Consider the following 25,171-nt stretch of genomic DNA (forward strand, 5'->3'; position numbering starts at 1 on the left):
TTTAGGACCATGAGATAGCTTTTATATAAGAAGCAGTTCATTCCCTGCGGCTTCCTGACTCTCATTCAAAGCTAAGAAGATATGACCTGATGACTTAGAAAGCGCCCCCCCATTTCCACTTTCCTGGCCAGGTGGATGACTCTGATAGTGTAAGACCCCCTTCCATGCACATCTAGATCCTGGTACAGACACTGAGCATCCAACTCATGATCTTACCTTTATGGCAACAACAGAGCTGGACTCCAGTTATTTATACAGTTTTTAAAAAATTAAATTTAGATGGTACTCACTTTTAAAATCCAATTTAAGGGAATGTTCAAGATAAATCAGTTCTGTTCAGAAATATGAATAATTTCAAAATAATCTAGAATAATTCAAAATCATGTTTTTCAATCAAATATTTTAAGTGCTACTTGAAAAAGAAAATAGGACTAACTTGACAGAGCCTGGTAGTGTAAAACTAGGTACTGGGCTTCCTCATTTTCTATGAACATCTAGATTGTGGACAATTCACCAACTAACACTGGTCTAAGTGTACTTTGGGTATTATGGTGCTGTTTGGTAGAAAGAGCTAAGTCCCTGATTTCCACCTGATGCTTTGAGCAGCTCGAGGAATTTATTTTTGATCTCTACTGCTCCCAAGCTCAAATCTATGTTCTCATAAGTGGATTACTTCTTCTGGAGAAGCAAAGAAGACACCATTACAGGTGATTATTTCCTCTCAAGTGAAGTTTACCTGGGCAAGTCCCCTTTGTCCTTTCTGGTTTGTTTTTCTAAAGTATATTAAATGGTGTCTCTTCTAGGCCAATCACTCCGTTTTCACTTTCTACCATTACATTAAATTTTTACTAAATAAAAGGTTAAAGAAGCTATACTTGGAAAATAGCAAAAAAGGAAAAACTGGCTACCCCTAATGAGTAAGACCACACGGCAGGAGAATCCATTAAGAAGCCATTAAACCATTTAAAAGAAAAGGGACAATCGTGGTACCTATTTACTACACATACCCAGTTATCAATTAGAACAGTACAGCATCTTTCAATGATTCCCAGCATCTCTCAATGTGCATACGAATGGCCAGGGGGTCCTGTTAAAATGCAGGTCCTGATGTATAGTTAAGACTGGGGTGGAGGCCAGGCGCAGTTACTCACGCCTGTAATCCCAGCACTTTGGGAGGCTGAGGCAGACAGATCACCAGGTCAGGAGATCGAGACCATCCTGGCTAACACGGTGAAACCCCATCTCTACTTAAAAAAATACAAAAAATTAGCTGGGCATGGTGGCAGGTGCCTGTAGTCCCAGCTACTCCGGAGGCTGAGGCAGGAGAATGGTGTGAACCAGGAGGTAGAGCTTGCAGTGAGCTGAGATTGCGCCACTGCACTCCAGCCTGGGCAACACAGCGAGACTCTGTCTCATTAAAAAAAGACTGGACTGGAGATGCTGATACTGCTGGTGCCCAGGGACTAGAATAAGTGATCCTTCCTCTCATACTTAGTAACCTCTCACAGCCCACGACCAAAGGAAAACCTTCTAAAAAAAATTTTTTTTGAGACAGAGTCTCATTCTGTTGCACAGACTGGAGTGCAATGGCACAATTTCGGCTCACTGCAACCTCTGCTTCCTGGGTTCAAGCGATTCTCCTGCCTCAGCCTCCTGAGTAGCTAGACTACAGACGCCTACTCTACAGACCTGCACCACCACTCCCAGCTAATTTTTGTATTTTTAGTAGAAACGGTGTTTCGCCATGTTGCCCTGGCTGGTCTCGAATTCCTGGCCTCAAATGATCCGCCCGCCTCGGCAACCCAAAGTGCTGAGATTACAAGCGTGAGCCACTGCCCCGGCTTAAAACATTTTTTACCAGCTATTTACAACCATCCAGGTTCCAGCTGAACCGAAAGAGGGAAAATATGTAAATAGCAATTTTTAATTTTCATTCTTTTTTATTTTTATACAGAAAATTCCCTAGAACTAAAAGTTTTTTTTCAGGGGTCTGCCGCCATCTACAACTGCTGCAGTAGTAAAAACAAACTCAAACACACTTTGAATTGAAAAGCCATTTCTGTCTCCACAGACTTCCTTAAGTCAATTACACAGTCTGAGTAATGAACACTGAATTAGAAGCAAGGTGCCGACGTAAGCCGTAATAGAAATAATGGAGCCTCTCTGCTCTAGGTGCTGAGTTTGTCACATCTACTTCAGGTTTGACAATATCTGCAAGCCAGTCCTTCAAGGCAAATGCTTTTCAATTTTCCCAGGGTACAAGAAAAGTGATAGGATTTGAGCCTAAATGCTCTGCAAAATGCTGGATTTTTTTTTTTTTTAATACTATGAAAGTTTACACAAACCTTCCTTTCAAAATTGTTTGAAAAATGTTAACCGTGAGTCTATAGCAGGGGTCAGCAAACTTTTTATTGTAAATGGTCAAACAGTAAGTATATTTTAGGCAAGCCATACAGTCTCTAGCAATTTGTAAAATGAATGGACATGGCTGTGTTCCAATAAAACTTTATTTGTAAACAGTGGTACTGATTTCTTCTCAAACTTCACTCTCGTTGGAGTAAGGTGAGAAGGGAACCCAGTACTGATACCTGGACTCCACTCAAGAAAATCTGGTTTAACTGCTCTGGGATGTGGCCTGGGCCCCGGGTATTTTCAAAGATCCCAGGTAATTCTAATATGACACCAAGATTGAGAACCAGTGCTCTACAATTACCAACATATTGTCCACATGCCTTGGAAGTACAAGATCCCAACAATCCCCTATATTAACTAAAACATGTGAAAGGCTAAACCTGACAAATAGACTGGCTAACTGCTGCCAATCACAATGTATACATTATTTGACAAAAAGACGAAGACGAACAGTAAAATTCCTTTTTTTTAAACTAACGCTTACTGGAAAATAAACACAATTTCAAATCCATGCGTATGCTTATCTATTCCCTTAATTCCTTTTCCATGTTTTCAGAAAGCATGAAATAAAAAGAATTATTAGGAAATAGGAATTTAGTTATTTATACTCAAACATTCACTATCCTTAATGAATCCCCAAGATCACTGAGCTATAAAAGACTTCCAGTAAAAGAAGAAAAAGATACGAAGGGTCAGACTCCATTTGAGGTTACTAGAATGTGAACTGATATGGTTTGGCTCTGCGTCCTCACCCAAGTCTCATCTCACACCGTAATCCCCACGTGTCGAAGAAGAGACCTGGCAGGCTGTGATTGGATCATGCTGGCGGTTCCCTCGATCTGTTCTGATGATATGCAGGGAGTTCTATTGAGATCGGATGCTTTAAAAGTGTTTGGCAGTTTCCCCTGTTCTCTTTCTCCTCTCTCCTGCTGCCTTGTGAAGAAGAGAAGGTGCCTACTTCCCCTTTGCTTTCTGCCATGCTACAAGTTTCCTGAGGTCTCCCCAGCCATGCTGAACTGTGAGTTACTTAGACCTCTTTTTTGTTCACAAATTACCCAGTCTCGGGTAGTATCTTTATAGCAGTGTGAGACCAGACTAATACATGAACTTACTGAGGTCATCAGTCACTTCAGCTACATCCACCTCAAAGAATAATCCAGAACAACCCATCCACGTGACAATTTGCTCATAAGAGGACAGTTTTATGTGTTTCTAAGTGCATGTGTAGCCATGTAAACATGACATTAAAACTGCAATTCATGGATGGGCGTGGTGGCTCATGCCTGTAATCCCAACACTTTGGGAGGCTGAGGCGGGTAGATCACCTGAGGTCAGGAGTTCAAGACCAGCCTGACCAACATAGTGAAACCCCATCTCTACTAAATACAAAAAAAATTAGCTGAGTGTGGTGGCAGGTGCCTGTAATCCCAGCTACTTGGGGGGACTGAGGCAGAAGAATTGCTTGAACCCAGGAGGCAGAGGTTGCAGTGAGCTGAGATTGCACCATTGCACTCCAGCCTGGACGACAGAGTGGGACTCCGTCTAAAACCAAAAACAAAAACTGCAATTAGCCCAGAAAAATGCATGGCAGAACGCAATTTCAAACTAAATCACTTCCTGCTCTCTTCTAACTTTAAAAAGAAAATCACAACCCTGCTACTTTTGGCTTAAACGAAATGGGAAAATAACGAAGCCTTTGAAACTCACTTTACTTTAAACCAGTAGTTCTCAACGAGGGGCAGTCTGGTCCTCCACGGGGCATCTGGCAACATCTGGAGACGCTTTTGATTGTGACAAGGGGGCAGGGAGTTGATGCTGGCATCTAGTGGTCGAGGTCAGGGATGCTGCTGACTGGTACTACAGCGTAGTGTCCTACAGTTCCCACAGGACACAGATTTACCCAACCCAAGGCCTGAACGGCACCAAGGTGAGAAGCTCACTTTAAACTAACCTAGCACCACCCCTGTGCTCAGTCCCTCACCTCCAGCTAGAAAAAAACAGCTAAGTGCTGCTGAGGGACAAGAGTGGCAAAGAGATTAGAGGAGTCACAGTTTTCCTGAAGGGATATATATTTTTCTCCTTTGTGTAATGCCTCCTTGTTTCCTCTCAAGGGTTTTTTTTATTCCTTTAAGCTAAGCAAATAAATAAACCAAGTAAACCCTAAAAACCCAGGATTCCAGTGAATGATGACTACCATTATTATTAGCAGTGGTCACTGGCAAGCAAGAGGCATGTTTTATATGTTATTACCCATCCAAAGTCTCTGAACCAGAGTACGACCCATGGATAAGAGCTGGCTGGCAGAGGATGCTCATGGTGTTAGTATTAACCTTGCAGGAAACCCAAGACCTTGGAGTTCGGTTTTATTAAATTGTTAAGAATATGCATCACAGTAAATCTGAGCCATCATTTCCTTTTATACATGTTAATCACCCTATTTTATAGTAACAATAATATCTGGAAAAAAAGCATAAAAATGTTTGAGTTCACTTCTTTTTAAAAAAAAAAAAAATCCCAAATACCAGTCATTGGTTGTCTAGTAACAATTTAGATAAGGTGAGTGTCTGGTCTTGCATCAAAGTGAACAGTCTATCCAGGTGAATAACTAAAAGGGATTTGTGAAGACCAAATTGCCATCTAGTTGTTTACTAAACATGGCTCAGCTGCATAAAACTGGAGTTGATGTAAGAAGGGGGAACAGTCTTAATGAGAAGAGTTTTTCTATAGGATAACATTCCTAACTGCAAACTGGTATTTAAACAAATAGTGTAACGACTCAGCCAGGCACAATGGCTCATACCTGTAAATCTCAGCACATGGGAGGCTGAGGAGGAAGGATTACTTGAGCCCAGGAGTTGGAGACCAGTCTGGGCAACATGGTGAGACTCCATCTCTACTAAAAATTTACAAAATTAGGCCGGCATCGTGGCGCACACCTGTGGTCCCAGCTACTCAGGAGGCTGGGGTGGGAGGATCACTTAAGCCCAGGAGGTTGAGGCTGCAGTGAGCTGTGTTTGCCCTGCTAACTCCAACCTGGGTGACAGGGTAAGACCCTGTTTCAAAAAAACAGAAACAAAAAAAAACTCCCTTGGTATTGATATGTGGCTTACAGTCTTTTAAATAGCAAAAGCCATATTTAGGGTAAACATTTGGTTTTCTGAACAGAAACCTTTTTATACAGGTAGGACTCTTCACAGGCTGTGGAATTCTGGGTCTTCTGGTGGTGCTGAGTGTGAAGGCTGGGGTGGACTTTTACCCTCATTAAATGATGGCTTTAGTTTTAACAGACACTTCTTTTCAAACCATCTAAATGGGATGCCTGTTCCCAAGCTCACCTAAGCACACACTGTGAACTGTCTCAGCCTACAGACTCCACCTGTGCAAAGGGCTTCACCCAAACAGCCCTGTTCACCTTCTGAAATACACACCTCATTCATTTTTCAGCATTCCACATCTCATGCTGAGAAAAAATTTTAATATATAGGCTAAAAATGATTGCTATTATACACACATTTCAGAGATTACCGAAGCACCAGGCCAAATGCTGAGGTGTGTGACCCAAGCCGATTCCCATAGCGAAAACCCGCCCTCCCGACTTCCTTTCCTTTTGTGTCCAGTGCTCTGAAGATGAGTCCTTTGCTCCCTTCCTCCCCTGCGCTCACCTTGCTTTCTCTTAGGTGGTCCTGCTATGGAATGCCCTCCACTCCCCTCCTAGAGGGAGGAAAGGAGAGGAGGCAGACAGACAGGCCTTTGTGAGGACTCAGCCTTTGTCAGGGATTCCCGCAAAGGCCAAGAGGATCCTTCAATGTGTGTGGGGGTGAGGGGTGGACACGGGTGAAGGTGCTGTGCTATGCGTGGGGCTGGGGCTGGGCATTCAGATGCTGAGGAACCCAAGAGACCTTTTTCCAAACGAAAGCTCCTCCTCCAAATGCGCCCAGGAGAGGTGGGAGGGGAAAATGGGGGAGGCGTGGAGAGGAGGGTGCTCACACAACAGTGCAGAGAGAACCAATCATTTAAGAACTGATACATTTAAGATGTTTTAAGTTGTAAATTCCAAATCTTCCACTACACATGCAAAAACAAAAGAAAAAGTGTGGGTGGGTTTTTCAAAAAAAAGAACCCAAGGAAAGTTTGTATCACAGTAGCTCTAAAAATAAAAATAAAAAACAGCCCTAAGATGAACCATAAAAAAAAAAACAAGTCATATGGAAATAAAGAACCAAAATTGACCATGAGGATATAAAGCAAGCCCTCCCCCAGTTTCCAGAAATTGTGGAGAGGGCATGGAAGAGAATTCACATCAGTCTTTTAAAAAAAAAAAATTCAGAGACAGGGTCTCTCTCTGTCGTCCAGGCTGGAGTACAGTGGTGCGATCGCAGCTCACTGCAGCCTCTGATATCATGGGCTCAAGGGATCTTCCCACCTCAGGCTCCTGAGTAGCTAGAACTACAGGTGCACACCACCAAGCCCAGCTAAATTTTTTAATAGTTTTTGTAGAAAGGGGGTCCCACTATGTTGCCCAGGCTGCTCTTGAATTCCTGGCCTCAAGTGATCCTCTCACCTTGGGCCCCACAAAGAGCTGCGATTACAGGCATGAGCCACCATGCCCAGCCCACAACAATCGTGAATACCCATTAAGGACAGAAATCCCATAGGATATCAGAATTACACTTGTATTTATTAGTGGTCCATTTTGCTTATCTTTAGCCAAGAAGCAATTCAGATGTGAGTATTGTGACATTTTACAAGGGCCAAATTATTTTTTTAACTTGTGTTGTTCAACTGTTTTCACCATCTGCCATCAGTGGTACTGACAGAACAACAGTGTACTTCTTGAGACCATGTTTTCCAAAAGGCGGGAAGTGCTACCTTTTATAGGGCCCTCAAATAATTCAGTTTGCAGTGTGTCTACATATATATATGTGTGTGTGTGATATATAGATATATATATTTAGAGAACTGTATGGAATTGAACAGAATGCAGTAGAATAGAACAGAATAAAAGAGAACAGTATATAAGAATTCATTGCATATACAATTTGGGTAAGGGGTAAGAGCTGTTCTACAAAACTTGTCATTTTGTGTACATCTGTGTAAATATATACCGGAATACAGTTTCTTACTACGGGTTCTCAATCTAAAATGTTTGAAAGACACCGATGTATAAATCAGGTAAAGGGAGGCAAGTACCTCTAAAAGGAGGTAAATAGTAAGAAAAAGCCAAATTTAAAAAAAAGTTTCCTTTTCCTAAAACCTCAAAGGGTCTTGGTGCATTTCAGGGGGTTCACAAAAGAGTGGTCAGTTTGGACCAGTGTCTGGCTGGGACTAGCTCAGTACCTTCTTCATCTTAAGAAATCCATGAAAGATTTTCCAGTTCCTGGGTTAGAAACCTACATTTGTCTAGTTCACAAATCTAAAATACAGACCCTGACTTCCCAACTGAACCCACATATACCAGGCATAAATGCAGGTACCATTTACATAAAAGCCACTAAGAAACAGAGTTTCAGTAAAATGACTGGAGAGAAAGGACATTTAAAAGGTTGTATTTTTAAAATTCGGTTAATAATGATCAACACACTCCACTGTCTCACATGTCCAGTCTCTGAAGGCGTTCTACAACACTTCTGAAGACTGCAGTGTGTGTTTGTATGGATGGGGGTTGTACTGGTGATATTCTTAATGTTAATTTTCCTGAGAAAATACTGGTTACTGACAATAAGATTAACCAAATTTCAGAGGAAGAAAATGAGCATCTATTGAGAAATAATATAGAGACTTGTCTCATTATCTCACAAGTCTTCATAATTTAATAATCATTGATATAGGAAGAAACTGCTCAGAGAGATCAAATAACTTGGTTCTGGTCGCAAGGGATTAAGTAGAGATGGCAAGATTCAAAGTAAATCACCTTCAGATGCTTCTGATATTTCTCTCTACTCAACCGAGGAAACTTTCTAATTTTAAGTGAAGATATCTGCTTAGTATAAAGACCTACTTTGCTGCCTTTAGCTTTTAACAACTCTTCACATTTTCTCTACTTCTGGAGCAAATGAAGTTTATTTTTTGATTGTCTGAAAATGAGAAGAAAAGATGCCCACAACCGCACATTCAGGAACTTTGATTTCAGAACCAGAAACATCAGAGGTATCCATATCTGTTCCCACCTTGATGGACAAACTTAATTAACCTTTGCTACTCTGTTCCAACCTACTGTTTTAGACAAAACTAGTGACCCAGAAACAATATGTTACCATCACAATCTCCAGGGCTGCGACATCAAGAGATATAGCCCTATCAGCAGTACAGGGAAATAAGCCACTTGAATTAGCTGCTCTAAGAAATATGGATTATATTCATGTCACACATGAGCTGTCAGAAACATTAGGATACTTTTAGCATAAATCAGCAGTGTGAAGGGTATCTTACGAGTACAGAACATGAGAGCCTGCCGGGAGGGAAAGGTGAGGCTGTCTGGGGCCACATTCTAACTAAGCACACGCGCACACTCACATCCTTTACCAAACTGGTATTCACGATCTGAATGCAGGCTGGTGACCTCTGATGGACACTCTCAACTTGTGGGTGGCATGAAAAAGCCCTGCCCATTCTAAGACCATGAAGAGAGTCCACCTCCAACTAATTGAAATGACACAAGAATGACCAAAAGCATCACGTTACCACTGTTCCCTAAAGTACTTTGATTTGGAAGAGAGAGTGTGTGTGTGTGTGTGTGTGTGTGTGTGTGTGTGTAACACAGAAGCATGCTTGAGAGACAGCATGCCTAGTGATTTTCCAGAATTTCGGGGTTTTACAAGGAAAACCAAGAAATGTGCACTGCCCTGCAAGGAAGGCAGAGACACTATGGGAACAAAGGTGCCCTCTGCAGTCAGGCAAACTCCAGTTCAAACTCCAGCTTCCCCACTGCCAGCTGTGCAGTACTAGCTAGCTACTTTATCTCCCTGAGCCCCAGTTTCCTCAGTCACAAAAGGAGGCTCACAGCCCTGAAAGGTTGTGTTTATGGATGAAACGCAAAGGAGACAGGAAGTGCCCAGCAGCATGATGCTGGTCCAGGGCTGTTCTGCTCACACCCTCCTCTTCCCCTCACAGGTCCATCTGTTTCTATCGACAGGAGAATGGGCGACCGCAATGAAAGACTCCTCTTCAGGGTTTGCAAACAAATGACTCAAACAAAAAACCTTTCCATTACACACTTTAAAGATTATTTTAAGTACATAAACTTTAGTTTGACATATCCTGCAGTGCCACAAACACACACACACACATACAGAGGCAAGGGAGTGAGGAGACAGCGAAATTTCCAGGCCTTCCCATTTTTTGGTGTTACACAAATACTCCGGACATAGAATTATGTCTGCCTTCCTTCTCCTAGAACTGGGACTTGCCAGAATGTTGTGAGAAGGAATATGATATATAAAATGTGGAGATAATACCTTTTTCCCCGTTCCTCAGTGTTGATCCTACAGCAAGGGTAGTTGTAAGAATTGGTGCCTGCGATGACAATTTTCCCAGTGGCTCTTTGTCTGGAGCCAAAGCTCAGGGAGGGTGGTGGTGGGCAGTTTCACGCTCACCACCAAACTGTAGGGGTGTTCCTATGAACACCGCTTCCAGGAAGTTGTGCATCTCAATGGTGATGCCCGCAGGGCCAATGCTATACCAAGGAGGGGGTGCTGAGGGCAACCCATCCTGGGTGGAGGCAGTAAAGGGGTGTACTCACTGTGGGATAATTTTTAAAAAATTAAACCCACTAAAGTCGATCTATCACCATGCACTGGAAATTCTAAACAACAGTTGTGATCAAATACTCGTCCCCACCCTGCCTCTTGGAATGCCACAGCAAGGGCTCATCCTTCCGCAAGGGATCACAGCTCTCCCAGGCTCTGATCGAAACAGGAATAAGAGAATTACATGTGTCTTTTTTTTTTTTTGAGACGGAGTTTTGCTCTTGTTGCCCAGGCTGAAGCACAGTGGCACAATCTCTGCTCACCGCAACCTACGCCTCCCGGGTCCAGGCGATTCTCCTGCCTCAGCCTCTCAAGTAGCTGGGATTACAGGCAGGCGCCACCACGCCCAGCTGATTTTGTATCTTCAGTAGAGACAGGGTTTCTCCATGTTGGTCGGACTGGTCTCAAACTCCTGACCTCAGGCGATGCACCCGCCTCGGCCTCTCGAAGTGCTGGGATTACAGGCATGAGCCACTGCACCCGGCCACATGTGTCTTTTGAGTTTTCTTTCTCATCCATTCTACCGTGAGCCAGTACTTGACAGTCTCTAGCACAGTGCCATGCACGGAGCAGCCACTCGCTAAAAACAATCAACAAATGCATAAAGGAGCCTCTTATACATACTCTGTAATACAGTGGACATTTTTTGGCAATTCTAGTCTTTTTTTTCTATCCTATTCCTATTATGGTTTTTTTAAAAAAACAGGGCAAACCTGTCTGTTATGCATTCCTTTGATTTTCATCTTTATTCAAATGATGAGGAACACTTAAGAGACCACAGAAGTACAGACTCCTAAGAAATCTGAGAATCACTTATACATGTACTTAAACATTCTAAAAAAGCAACTAATTTTATGTCATATTCATGTCTACTTAACAGGAAAAAAGGTAAGCTAAAAGGGCAAACATAAATGAGTAAGATTTTGGCCACCAGCCCAACCAAATCAAATCTGAAAGCTTTCAAAAACTGTGATCTAATTATCTAAATTTCAAGCCAATTACAGAATCCCCAAATGACTATATTATTTACTAACCTAATGCTATTGTGTCAGATAATAGGTAATGCAACAGCCTCACAAGACTAATAATATACTTCTGCCTCCGATTCAATTGTGAAGTCGTCCCTGGAGTACATCAGCACTTTACAGGGGATTTCTTACTCAGCCCAGATCAAACTGAAGTCATCTAACAATGGAAATGAATCTCTAGGACAGCCCAGGACTTTCACAAGTCTTCCGAAGGTTCCTGAAAAACCTAAGGTTACACCCTCTCTGGCTTTCCTGGGATGCTACTGGACCACTTCAACCAGACTGAGAAAACAATCCCTTAGGATGCCTAGGTCCGCACTCCTTCCAGATATTCTCAGAGTCAGAGCTGCCGCCTGTTCTCCAGGGCCCCAGGTATCTAGAGGCCAGTTCTAGTTTCTTCTAGAATCTACATATTTGTAACCAAAACGCACTACACTGTAGCTAAGGGATATTCCTAAACCCAACCTCTCACCATCTGTCTGGGCTTAGCGTCTAAACTGCCCACCACCACCCTCCCTGAGCTTTGGCTCCAGACAAAGAGCCACTGGGAAAATTGTCATCGCAGGCACCAGTTCTCACAAACAACTACCCTTGCTGTAGGATCAAAAGCGTGCAAGTCATTAAGCTTTCATCATCTGTGAAACAAAACAGCAATTCCTTCAAGGAAAGGTGTAATAAAAACCAGATGATGACTGTCACGATCATCACTTGTCATCAGTTAAAACGAGACAAAATAGAAACTCCTTGGTGAAAGTGCAGGCAGGTGAGGTGATCACTTAGAAACAGAAAGCCAGGACTGCATTCACCCACGCTTAATGCTTCAGAGGAGTAATGGGGGGAGACGGGAGGGGCAAGGACTTCTCGCTGCTCCTTACAGGGCCAGCTGGAGAAAGCAAGCTTTGCTCCCTGCAGGAGTAAGACTATGTTGTAAAGACCCAAGAGAACTGGGTCCACTAGTTCTCCTTAAAAGAGAGGAACCTAATGAGCAATTATGTTTCAGAAGAAAACGTCATAGGCATGGCTAAGACTTGACAAGCCATTTAAGGCAAAGTTTATAGTAATGGCAATGTGACCCCTAAACTCAGGGAGCCTGACATCTTTAATTCCACTGGCTTTAAATTTTCTAGGGTCTATCATGACTTTGGAGTTGCATTTCCTTAAACAGAAGAGTCTCCAAAACTTGCCTACTGACCTAGTAGGCCCAATCATTACATCCTCACCGTGTACCTGATGGCAGAACCTACTTGGGGTTCCTGTGAATGAATTCCTCAAAATGCTAGACTAGCACGAGGGTGTTCCCATAGCTGTCATAAAAAGGAGGGGAAAGCCGGGCGTGGTGACCCACACCTGTAATCCCAGCACTTTGGGAGGCTGAGGTGGGCGGATCACTTGAGATGAGGAGTTCAAGACCAGCCTGGCCAACATGGCGAAACCCCGTCTCTACTAAAAATATAAAAATTAGCGGGAGGCTGAGGCCGGAGAATGGCGTAAACCCAGGAGGCGGAGCTTGCAGTGAGCTGAGATCCGGCCACTGCACTCCAGCCTGGGTGACAGAGCGAGACTCCGTCTCAAAAAAAAAAAAAAAAAAAAAAAAAAAAAAAAAAATTAGCTGGGTATGGTGGCGTGTGCCTGTAGTCCCAGCTACTCAGGAGGCTGAGGCAGAGAATCACTTCAACCTGGGAGGCAGAGGCTGCAGTGAGCTGAGACTGCATCGGTGCACTCCAGCCTGGGCAAGAGAGCAAGACTCCATCTCAGGAAAAAAAAAAAAGTGGTGGGGGAGGGGAAGCACCCCACAGGTCAAAAGGTAAGCACAAATGTAAGTCCACATAAAGGAGCACACTGAAGCCTCTAAAGAACTTCACTGTTGTCACAAGGACACACTGAGTACTGCAGTGGTCTTTCTGGATTTCACAGACCAGTAAAATGTAAAAACAAAAAACAAAACAAAACAAAAAAAAGATGGGGGAGGAGGGGGTGCAGGAAGAAGGCAAGAGACAATGGGTATCAACTTTTTATATTGCTGAATAAGAGCATTAACAAAAAAAAAAATCCCGCCATCTAATAGAATCATCACTTTACGTTTTAAAAAGTTGAAAAGTGGCCGGCGGGGTGGCTCACGCCTATAATCCCAGCACTTTGGGAGGCTCAGGGAGGTGGATCACCTGAGGTCAGGAGTTTGAGACCAGCCTGGTCAACATGGCAAAACCCCATTTCTACTAAAAATACAAAAATCAACCGGGCATGGTGGTGCATGCCTGTAATCCCACCTACTCGAGAGGCTGAGGCAGGAGAATTGCTTGAACCCAGGAGGCAGAGGTTGCAGTGAGCCGAGGTCACACCTCTGCACTCCAGCCTTGGTGACAGAGTGAGACTCTGTCTCAAAAAAAAAAGTTGAAAGGCTACTGCCTCAATAAAAACAATTCCTTGAACTGAATAATTTCGTCTTAAAAAAAATTCACTTGTCCTTATTTTCCTCATTTCTTTGTAAACCTGCACTGGTAACGTCCTGCATATACAATAGTGAACCACTAGAAACATTCCCAGTAAAATAAGGAACAAGACAATGACACCTGTGCCTACCATCACTGTCTAAACTGAACAACGCACTAAGAACGTGAATTAGAACCGGAGGAATTTAGAGAGAAGTGAAAATGTCAGGAGCAATGTTTCCATGGAACAAATGCCTACCTAGAAACTCCAAAATAAGCAACTATAAAATTATTAGAATTACAGAGTTCATAAAGGTGGCCAAATACAAAATAAATACCACATCACAGCAACCAAACATGTATAAACGAAATATTTTCAGTCATCAACAAGAATTTATGCCTTTATAATCCCCTTGAAAAAACAAATTATGGTTGTTAGCCTAAGAGCCCACAGCAAATATCTATTTTCAATCTCCTTTCCTGAGGAAAAAAATTACTTTAAATGCTTCCAACTGAATATGTCTTTATGAATTCCTTTTATGCCTGCTTGCAAACTTTTGTCAATTTTTCTTTCCAGAGGAAAAAGCCAGTCAATGTGGGCCTACCAGTAGACAGTGGCCAATAACCAGCTGGCTGTAAAAAGGGACACTAAAGCCGGGCGCGGTAGCTCATGCCTGTAATCCCAGCACTTTGGGAGGCTGAGGTGGGTGGATCACGAGGTCACGAGTTGGAGACCAGCCTGACCAACAAGGTGAAACCCCGTCTCTACTAAAAATACAAAAATTAGCTGGGCCTGGTGGTGCGCACCTATAATCCCAGCTGCTCAGGAGGCTGAGGCAGGGGAACCACTTGAACTAGGGAGGAGGTTGCAGTGAGCTGAGATCGCGCCACTGCACTCTAGCCTGGGCGACAGAGCGAGAGACTGTCTCAAAAAAAAAAAAAAAAAGGCACCAGGGCTAGTTTCACCTGCTGATGGTGTGGGCCATGGGGGTGAGAGGGCAGCCTTGGTGACAGGGTGTGATCTTGTGGATCACAAGACTGTGAAGGGCTCCTGGCCAAGGGTGAGAGGGCCCTGGGCAGGTTCCTAAGGCAAGTCACTCCCACTTTCTCCATCCAGAGCTTCCCAGGAGTTTCCAGTGACCAGATAGATGCACATCATCCTGGGAAACCTGACCGTGGAGCTCAGTGGCAAAAAAAAAAAAAAAAAAACTCATGTGAAGTCTCCTACTACGTCTTAAAAATTGGTCAGGCGGCCGGGCTTGGTGGCTCCCACCTATAATGCCAGCACTTTAGGAGGCTGAGGCAGGCAGATCACCTGAGGTCAGGAGTTCAAGACCAGCCTGGCCAACATGGTGAAACCCCATCTCTACTAAAAATACAAAAATTAGCCAGGCATGGGGGCGGGTGCCTGTAATCCCAGCTACTTGGGAGGCTGTGGCAGGAGAATTGTTTGAACCCAGGAGGTGAAGGTTGTAGTGAGCAGAGATCATATCACTGCACTCCAGCCTGGGCAACAAAGTGAGACTCTGTCTCACCAAAAGAAAAAAAAAAAAAAAATTGGTCAGGCATTGGTAACTCATGCCTGCAATCCTAGCACTGTGGGAGGCCAGGGTAGGCAGATCACTTGAGAGCCCAGGAGTTCAAGACCAGCCCAGGCAACATGGTGAAACCCCATCTCTACAAAAAGCATAAAAATTAACCAGGTGTGGTGGTACATGCCTTAGTCTCAGCTACTCAGGGGGCTGAGGTAGGAGGATCGCTTAAGCCCAGGAGGTGCAGGCTATAGTGAACTGAGATTACGCTACTGCACTCTGGCCTGGGTGAGAGAGCGAGATCCTGTCTCAATTAAAAAAAAAAAAAAAAATGAAATGGAGCTAGGCACAGCAGCTCATGCCTGTAATCCCAGCACTTCTAGAGGCTGAGGCATGAGGATCACTTGAGCCAGAAGTTTAAGACCAGCCTTGGCACCATAGTGAGACCCCCATCTCTACAAAAAAAGTTTTTTAATTAGCCAGGTGTGGCATGGTGACACACACCTGTAGTTCCCAGCTACTCATGAGACTGAGATGGCAAGATCACTCGAGCCCAGGAGTTGGAGGCTGCAGTGAGCTATGATTGCACTACTGCACTCCAGCCTGGGTAACAGAGCACGACACTGTCTCCAAAAAAAAAATTAAGTCGATTTTGCATTCTGCTGTCTTCTCCCTATTATGTCTGTTTTTTTCTTTTTTTCAGTTGAAGAATATTTTAAAATCATACTTGTTCATTATAACTGTCTGCTGAGAGCCGGCTTCCGCCTTGTCTTCCCATGGCCCCACCCTCACTGCTCCTTCCTACAGCACAAATGTGGCACAGCTGCAGAGCGCTCTGGCCGCCCCCACACAGCAGATGCTTTGGAAAGTGACTTGTTTTGACCATTCTTTTAAGCTAACAAACAGGTTGTCCTGATGCTGAGCCACACTTAAAAAAAAAAAAAAAAAAAAAAGCGGGGGGTGGGGTGGTGGGGGCAGTGCGACAATGAGAGCCTGTCCGGCTGCTCCTCATGGCGGACACGCAATGGAAAGGTACTGGCTTTTCTGACTGCCCTGCCCAACCCTCCCACCCTCAGCAGGCAGAAGGTGCTGGAGCACCAGCCCAGGAACACTCACAAAGGGGCACTTCTTTCTGTGCTTCAAGCCCCAGATGCCAGAAGTCGGTTTTCTTCCTACCTGTATCTCAGTTTCAAATATGGAGCGGTGTAAGTGCTCCCCAACTACAGGGATCAAGAAAAAACAGCCTTCTCCCAGGACCCACGTTTGTCAATTTTTGTGTTTTGTTCATTGGTAGATCCCTAGCACATAGTAGGCTCTCGAAGCATGTTAAGACATGAATGCATTCCTGCGAGGTGCCTTATCATCAACGGATAACCACAAAATACTTCAGAGGAAACCACATAACCACCAGAAAGAATGAAATCACTGCCAGTGCTGCCATCTGACCACACCCTAAACGTGGCTGGAATGCAAGTCTACACATCTGGTGGCACAAGCTTTGGAAAAGCAGTCAAGAAGGCGCCTGCCATAGGGCCTGAAAGGAGATCCGAGGCATAGCTCAGAGTCCTCCCATATTTATTTCTGCTCACTTGATATGCACCTCTCCCTTGTCAACCTGGTACAACATGTTTATTTAAGAGATAATGTTGCCGTGGAGGAGTGCACAAGGCAATAAACAGCTTTTGCAGGCAATTAAATGCAGAAGTGAAATTGAGCTGCTGGTCAGCGGAACCAGCCATTCATCGTGAGTTTGTTCCAGTGTCACAAATGTTATTCCTGTTTCACAACAGGACAGGAATCTATGATTGGGCCACAAATCTCCTCCACTGGCTGAGGCAGACCAGAAGCAATTAAAAGCAGCTCTCAGCAGGCAGGGCATTTACACAAAAGAGCCTTAAGATTCTGGAATGCCGAGCTAGGAGACTGCTCTATTTTTTAAGTAGGTTTGGCACTTAGTAGGTGCTCAGTAATTATTTGTGGCTTACTTGTTTTATAGGGAGGCTTGCAGGAAGTCTCAACTGTACAATAAAAAGTTTAAATCCTTTCTACTCATCTCTAAGAATTCGTTCTGGCTTTAAAAAGTTATGATGATCTCCACTAGAGTCAGTTTTTTTTTTTTTTTCTAGGAATCAAAAAGGAGTTACTGGTTTTAATACAAATTGTTTTCTTCTTTCTTTTTTAAAATGTTGATTTTTTTGAAGAAATATTTGAATCTTTCTTGATCCTGATATAAATCAGAAAGGAGTTATCCTACAGGATACAAAAATCAACATACAAAAATTAGTTAGCATTTCTATATATGACTAGTGAACCATCTGAAAAAGAAATCAAGAAAACAATCCCATTTACAATGGTTTAAAAAATACATGTAATCAAAGAGGTGAAAGATTTCTATATTGAAAACTATAAAACACTGATGAGAGAAAGCGAAGACAGATAAAGATAATTCCATATTCAGGGACTGTAAGAACTAATATGGCTAAAATGTCCACACTACCCAACTTTGTATCAGAATCTAAAAGAAAAAGAGATTTTGTATCCTGTTAGGCAGGATAGCTAATAAAAAGATGACTCCATCTGGTGAAGTTAGGAGGAGAGTCCGGCCTTAGCAACAGAGTCAAGAAAGTAGTTGAAGACCTAACCTTAGATTCTGGCCCTCAAGGTTGAGCCATTTTCACACCAAGTAAATCAGTCAGGAGAGAACAGCACAGGTGCTCTCCAAGTGCAGCTGCGGAGCACCTTCTACAGAGAAGAGAGAAAAGCAGGGCAGCAATGAAAGAAGAGCCCCCGACTCTGCCCTCTCCTAGGAAGCTGCCACCAGGAGGGGCAAGGCATTGTCCAAAGAGCAGAATGAGAGAGCCTTCCAGGAATAGCAGAAAAAGCGAAGTGCCAAACGGATCTCTGTTCCTGACACTTCTGCTACCTCTCTGGGCCAGGCACGGTGACTCATGCCTGTAATCCCAGCACTTTGGGAGGCCGAGTGGGCGGATCACTTGAGGCCAGGAGTTCGAGACCAAACTGGACAACATGGTGAAACCTAGTGTCTACTAAAAATACAAAAATTAGCCGGGCGTGGTGGCACATGCCTGTAATCCCAGCCACTTGGGAGGCTGAGGCACAGGAATCACTTGAACCTGGGAAGTGGAGGATGCAGTGGGCCAAGATCACTCCACTGCACTCCAGCCTGAAAGACAGAGTGAGGCACTGTCTCAAAAAAAAAAAAGAAAAAGAAAAAAAGAGAAAAAAGAAAAACGACTATGGTTAAAAAGTGGGCCATCCAGTTTCTCTCCCTTCAACGTTAGCTAAAGGTATTATTTGTAGGTTTTTACTATTTAATTTTAATACTTTACAACATCTATGTCTTAACCCATTTTGCACCATTATAATTTTTACCTATGCTTTATGTTTTCTATTTCCTAAGGGGATCAAATTCTTCTCTGACGATATAGAAATCAATCCATACACATTCATACTGGTCCATATTCACATGTCAGTCTTTTAATAATAATTAACATATGTATTTTTATACCCTATCTTGCTACAAAGGGGATTTGAGGTAGCTAACAAAAATACATATGAACAAACAGTGAAGAATTCAATAGATTTTTGTTTTTTTGGGTTTTTTTTTTTTTGAGACGGAGTCTTGCTCTGTGCCCCAGGCTGGAGTGCAGTGGTGTGATCTCGGCTCACTGCAAGCTCCGCCCCCCGGGTTCACGCCATTCTCCTGCCTCAGCCTCCCAAGTAGCTGGGACTACAGGCACCCGCCACCTCGCCCAGCTAGTTTTTTTGTATTTTTTTTAGTAGAGAGGGGGTTTCACAGTGTTAGCCAGGATGGTCTCGATCTCCTGACCTTGTGATCCGCCCGCCTCGGCCTCCCAAAGTGCTGGGATTACAGGCTTGAGCCACCGCGACCGGCCGAATTCAACAGATTTTTTAGGCTGGGCGCGGTGGCTCTCACAGACAGTTATACTGAACAAATATGATTTTAAAACATTCTTAGAAAAAAACCAACAACACCACAATAGGGAGAAGATAGCAGGATGCAAAATCTACTTAATCTTTTTTTTTTTTTTTTTTTTTGGGAGACAGCATCTTGCTCTGTTACCCAGGCTGGAGTCCAGTAGGGCAATCATAGTTCACTGCAGCCTCCAGTTCCCGGGCTCTCATCTTAGTCTCAGTTCCATAAATCATTGCATTTCCTTTATATGCATATTACTTCTCAATTCCAATATCAATGTGCTTTAAGCTGCGTTCAAAAATAGTATGATTCCCTCACGCCTGTAATCCCAGCACTTTGGGAGTCTGAGGCTGATGGATCACGAGGTCAGGAAATCGAGACCATCCTGGCTAACATGGTGAAACCCCGTATCTACTAAAAATACAGAAAAAAATTAGCCACACATAATGGCACGTGCCTATAGTCCCAGCTACTCAGGAGGCTGAGGCAGGAGAATCGCTTGAACCTGGGAGGCGGAGGTTGCAGTGAGCCGGGATCGCGCCACTGCACTCTAGCCTGAGTGACAGAGCAAAACTCTGTCTCAATAATAATAATAATAATAATAATAATTCCAAAAATAAAACATATGGAAAACTTAAGAAAATTTGTAGCTCAGGGGATTAAAATTGACATTTTAATATGCCCAAGAAGTAGCAAAAGAACCAAAAAGTGGAATGACTTCAATTTTAACAACATTTTAATACCTAAAAAAGTCAGAGGCAAAATGGAACAGAATGGCTCAGAAGAAAATTTCAACTCGCATTTTCTTGAAGTGGGCTTAGGAAGGTAAAATAATTCTTTTTTTCTTTTAAGACAGAGTCTCGGCCGGGCGCGGTGGCTCAAGCCTGTAATCCCAGCACTTTGGGAGGCCGAGGCGGGTGGATCACGAGGTCAGGAGATCGAGACCATCCTGGCTAACGCGGTGAAACCCCGTCTCTACTAAAAATACAAAAACTAGCCGGGCGTGGTGGCGGGCGCCTGTAGTCCCAGCTACTCGGAGGCTGAGGCGGGAGAATGGCGTGAACCCGGGAGGCGGAGCTTGCAGTGAGCCGAGATCGCGCCACTGCACTCCAGCCTGGGCGACACAGCGAGACTCCGTCTCAAAAAAAAAAAAAAAAAAAAAGACAGAGTCTCACTCTGTTGCCCAGGCTGGAGTACAATGGCGTGATCTCCACTCACTGCAACCTCCGCCTCCCAGGTTCAAGCGATTCTCCTGCCTCAGCCTTCTGAGTAGCTGGAACTACAGGCGTGCACCACCATGCCCGGCTGATTTTTATAATTTTAGCAGAGACGGGGTTTCACCATGATGGCCAGGCAGGTCTTGAACTCCTGGCCTCAAGTGATCTGCCCACTCGGCCTCCCAAAGTGCTAGGATTACAGGCGTGAGCTACCATGCCCAGCCCAAATAATCCTTAAAAAGTCAAACCCACAGAATCAGAGAACAGAGGTTGCCAGGAGCTCGAGGTGGAGGAAATAAAGAGATGTTGCATTAGCCGGGAGTGGTGGCGCATGCCTATAATCCCAGCTACTCAGAAGGCTGAGGCAGGAAAATCACTTGAACCCAGGAGGTGGAGGTTGCAGTGAGCCAAGATCGCATCAGCCTGGGTGACAGAGGGAGACTCCGTCACAGGAAAAAAAAAAAAGACTAGAAAAAAAATCTCAGCTTAAAATGTTCTTACTCCTTCAACAGAACCAAGATACTAACGGTTGACAAATATCTACTGGTCAAATGAAAGCATTTATAAACAACAAGGGAAATAAAATTCACTGAGCTGGGGGAAAAAAAAAGATGATGGGCAAAGGGTAAAAAGTTTCAGTTACGGCTGAAGTGGCGGCTCATGCCCAGCATTTTGGGAGGCTGAGGTGGACCGATCACAAGGTCAAGAGATAAGAGACTATCCTGGTGAAACCCTGTCTCTACTAAAAATACAAAAATTATCTGGGCGTGGCGGCGGGCACCTGTAGTCCCAGCTACTCGGGAGGCTGAGGCAGGAGAAACACTTCAACCTAGGAGGCGGAAGTTGCAGTGAGCCGAGATTGCACCACTGCACTCCATCCTGGGCGACAGAGCGAGACTCCCTCTCAAAAAAAAAAAAAAGTTTCAGTTACAGGATGAGTAAGTTCTGGGAATCTAATGTACAGCATGGTGACTGTAGTTAGTAATATATTGTATACCTGTAAAATGCTAAGAGAGTAGGTCTTAAATGTTATCACCACACACGTAATGAGGTGATTAATGTGTTTGCTAATTAGCTTAATTGTGGCAATCATTGTGCAAGGTATACATATATCATCACATTGTACACTTTAAATATATACAACTTTTACTTACCCATGATACCTCAATAAAGCTGGGAAAACGAAAAAGAGGGTCAAACACTTACACTGAACTCCCAAATATATATGTGGCACTGCGTTGAATCAAATCCCTACTGAGAAAGCCTGAGCATAGCAAATGCATCCAGAATGAGAACAGTTCTTGCAGAATCCTAATGTTTTTCACTTGGAAGGGGGCTTGGAGGTGTTGAGTCTAACCTTTCACCTACATATTCCCACAACATACCTCTGTACATGGTAATCTAGCCTCCGAATGCTTTTGATGCCTTGAATCTGCTGCTAACAAACAGGCATGATGAAAATGGTTGCAACTGAGGAAGCAGAATAGCCCTGGATAAACGCTCCCTTCTCTGATAAAGTAAAATGTTTTGTTTTACTCCAAATATCAAACGCTCTTGATTGCATGCTATTCTAAAAACACATACTTGGGGCCGGACACGGTGGCTCATGTCTGTTATATCCCAGCACTTTGGGAGGCTGAGGCGGGCGGATCACCTGAGGTCAGGAGTTCAAGACCAGCCTGGCCAACATGGTGAAACCCCATCTCTACAAAAAATACAAAAATTAGCCGGGTGGGGTGGTGGGCGCCTGTAATCCCAGCTACTTGGCAGGCTGAGGTGAAAAGAATCACTTGAACCCAGGAAGCAGCAGTTGCAATGAGCCGAGATCCCACCACTGCACTCCAGCCAGGGCAACAGAGCGAGACTCTGTCTCAAAAACAAAAACAAAACAAACAAAAAAACAAACATACTTGGAAAACGAAAGACTGACCTCTATTCCTAGCAAAAAATGCACCCAGGTTGGGTCCAGCTCAACAGTGACCTAATTCCTTTTCTTATCTTTCTTCCATGCAGATTATGACCTGTTTCCTTCCCAAGGTGCCAATTCATCATTCAGAGTACTGCCACCCAGAAGGCTTTACCAAGCATTTTCTAAGGTGCCCAAGGAAAGTGGTGGACAAAGCTGGAGGAAGTGGTACCTCATTCAGCACTGGTGAATCTGCCTCTGGCCAACTGGCTATTTATGCCACATTCAAAAAATGAGAAAAAATTTGAAAAAGAAAACAAGTTTGTACATTATTTCTTTCCAATTCCTTGCAGCCAATCTTTGGGGCTAAAGGGCATTACTGACAGAGTAAAAACATCCTTACACGTTTTGCATATTGTACCTACGTGTGCAAAATGGCACACACACATACGTGTTATGTGTGTACTCGTGTGTGTGTGTCACCTGTGTGTGCCTCTGTGTGCACAAGTGCATGTGTGCCTCTGTGTGTATGTGCATGTGTGTGCACATGCATGTGGCTTTCACACATCCAGTTCACTCTCTGGGTAATTAATGTCATACCTGCCACTGGTTTCCTGTCTGACCAGGCACGTAAGGTCCTGGGAGGCCCCGAAGGCTGTTCTTCACAGGGGATCCCCCGAGGGGATTTCCCACCTCCCCAGAAGCAGAATCAGCAGCCAAGGCCATGGAGTACTGCGGGTAGTTGTACAGATTGTTGTAGTAAGGAAACAGAGACGGCTGGTAGAAGCTGCTGTAGTAGGTGGAGTCCGAAACCAGGTCAGGTGTGTTCTCCACGTGCCCTCTGCTGGTGACAGCAGGAATATCCTGGATCACCATACGTCCCTCTAAATTGGAAGAAAAAAGAAAGACAACATGGTGTTAGTGTGAGTCCACGAAACTTTACCTCTATACCTTCCTACTCAAGACCTGCGGAGGAAGGCACCTGAATATGCAGAGGACAAAACCATCTGTTGCTTCTCCTAGAGCCAAAATAAGGAAGGGTTTCTACGGTTCGTTGCACTCTGGTGGCACAACCGAAAGACTCAGCTGATTGTTTTTACTGACAGTACCAAAACCATTTTAGAGGTGATTTGAATTACATAAAGCCCAACACCACAACTTCTATCCAGAAATTCCTATCCTAATGTCAAGATACTGAAGATCAAACCTAGTTGACCTGATTGTGCATTCTTAAAACAAAATTAATTGTAGCCACATAGATATGCCAGAAGGTCAAAGCAAGTGGTCAAGAGTTTAAGTGAATTTGGGTGAACACTGTTTCCTTAACTTCCTTCCACAGCTGATCATGTATCTTCAGAAATCTGGCCAAAGGTATGGACCACGGGCAAACTTCTAGTGTAAGAGGTCAGTAACTATTTCAGGCTTTCTCAACTATTCAGTCACTGCTGCAGCATGCTTGTGCTGCAACAAAACTTTATTTATAAAAACAGGCAGTGGGCTGATCTGACCCAAAGACTAGTTTGCCAACCTCTGGCATAGACATTAAACAGTTTATTGTCAATTCCAATAAATGAATTCCTAAGTTACCCATCCAATGGACATTCATTAAACTATGTTCCAAGAGCCAGTCCGGGTGCCTGAAACGTCTGCCAGCCTGTCTTGCCCACAGGGAGTCTACAGTCGAGGATAGAGGATAAGAAGGGATTACAAATACCACCACCTACCATCATACAGGAAGACCCATAAACTTTCATGGGAAGTCACAGGAAAGAGAGACGGCGTGTAGCCTAGTTAGGAATTCATGGACAAAACTACACCTGAGTTGCACTTAAAAAAAGAAGGACACAGGTGAAAAATGAGAAAAGGAGAGGAAGGAGAAAGGGCCAGCAAGGACAAAGGAGTGGAAGCAGGAAAGTGGGGATAGAGTTTGGAATGATGGGCAGGGCAGTCAGGCTGAGGAACTGAATGAGAAAAGGGAAGGAGACATCTAGTATGAAAGATGGGCTAGGGCAAGGTGAGGCAGGCCTCAGTCCGGCTCTCCTGACTCTGGGATGTAATGGGAACCACTGAGTTGAGCAAGGAGGTTACACCGTCAAGAGCTGTGCTTGGAGGAGATTTATCTAAGGGCAATTGCTTAGGGCAAGTGAAGGAGAGAGAGATCAGAGGCAGAAAGACCTGCTAGGGAACCACCAAAGTAGTTCAGGGACAGATCTCTAAGGCCTGCAAATACAAGAGAGGAGCCTGTTCCAGGGACATGTGGGGGATGAAAAGCAACAGAACTGGAGGGCTGAGGGGTTGCCAGGAATTAAGATGCAGGAAAGGCAGAGAGCAGGAGCCTGGGTGTGTAGAGCAGAGGGCGGGCAGGCGCGCAGGTGGAGGGCTGGGTGAGGGTGAGGAACATGAAACGCGTGCTTTTGGGAGAGGCTGAGACTGGAAGCCAGATCCAAGAGCCACCACTGGAGGTGCTAGCTCCATCTGGGCAAGGAAGGGAGGAGCTGTTATGGAATAAAGGAGAGCCAACGCCAGGAGCGTGAAAAACAGAGAATACAATGTCAGGGAGGTTAAAGCTGACATGAATCACGGAGCGAGCAGGCTGTGGTGTCAACTGCTGCTAGGACATCAAGCAAACAGTTCTGGAAAAGACCAACACACAACTAGGTCTTCAGTGCCTTGAGGTTTTAACCATGATGAAAGGAGCGGACGCAGGCCTGCCGGACAGCAAGGAGCAACAAGCAACAAGAAATCCAAAGAGATGACTCCAGTGAATGACCTCTCTCCTACCAGGACTACCAGGACGCAAGCAGGCACCCAGCCTCTGGGCACGCCACTGTGTCCTCCATGCTTAGCAAGCAGGCACCCAGCCTCTGGGCACGCCACTGTGTCCTCCATGCTTAACACACTGCCAGACACAGTGGGTCAATCTTTGCTGACGGGACTGAGGAAT

The 25,171-nt window shown here is 44.3% G+C and overlaps 1 protein-coding gene across 2 annotated transcripts in view; it reads right to left on the minus strand.

Moving 5' to 3' along the window:
* The window catches only part of DMRT1 (doublesex and mab-3 related transcription factor 1), a 126,055-nt gene that overhangs the window by 52,987 nt on the left and 47,897 nt on the right, over window positions 1–25,171 (minus strand). For both annotated transcript variants that reach the window (XM_025359742.1, XM_025359743.1), the window contains exon 3: window positions 22,828–23,111. In XM_025359742.1, the coding sequence (XP_025215527.1) occupies window positions 22,828–23,111 (284 nt within the window). The remainder of the gene's footprint in view (window positions 1–22,827; window positions 23,112–25,171) is intronic.

This window comes from Theropithecus gelada, chromosome 15 (assembly GCF_003255815.1).
Source record: "Theropithecus gelada isolate Dixy chromosome 15, Tgel_1.0, whole genome shotgun sequence".
Taxonomy (NCBI): Eukaryota; Metazoa; Chordata; class Mammalia; order Primates; family Cercopithecidae; genus Theropithecus; species Theropithecus gelada.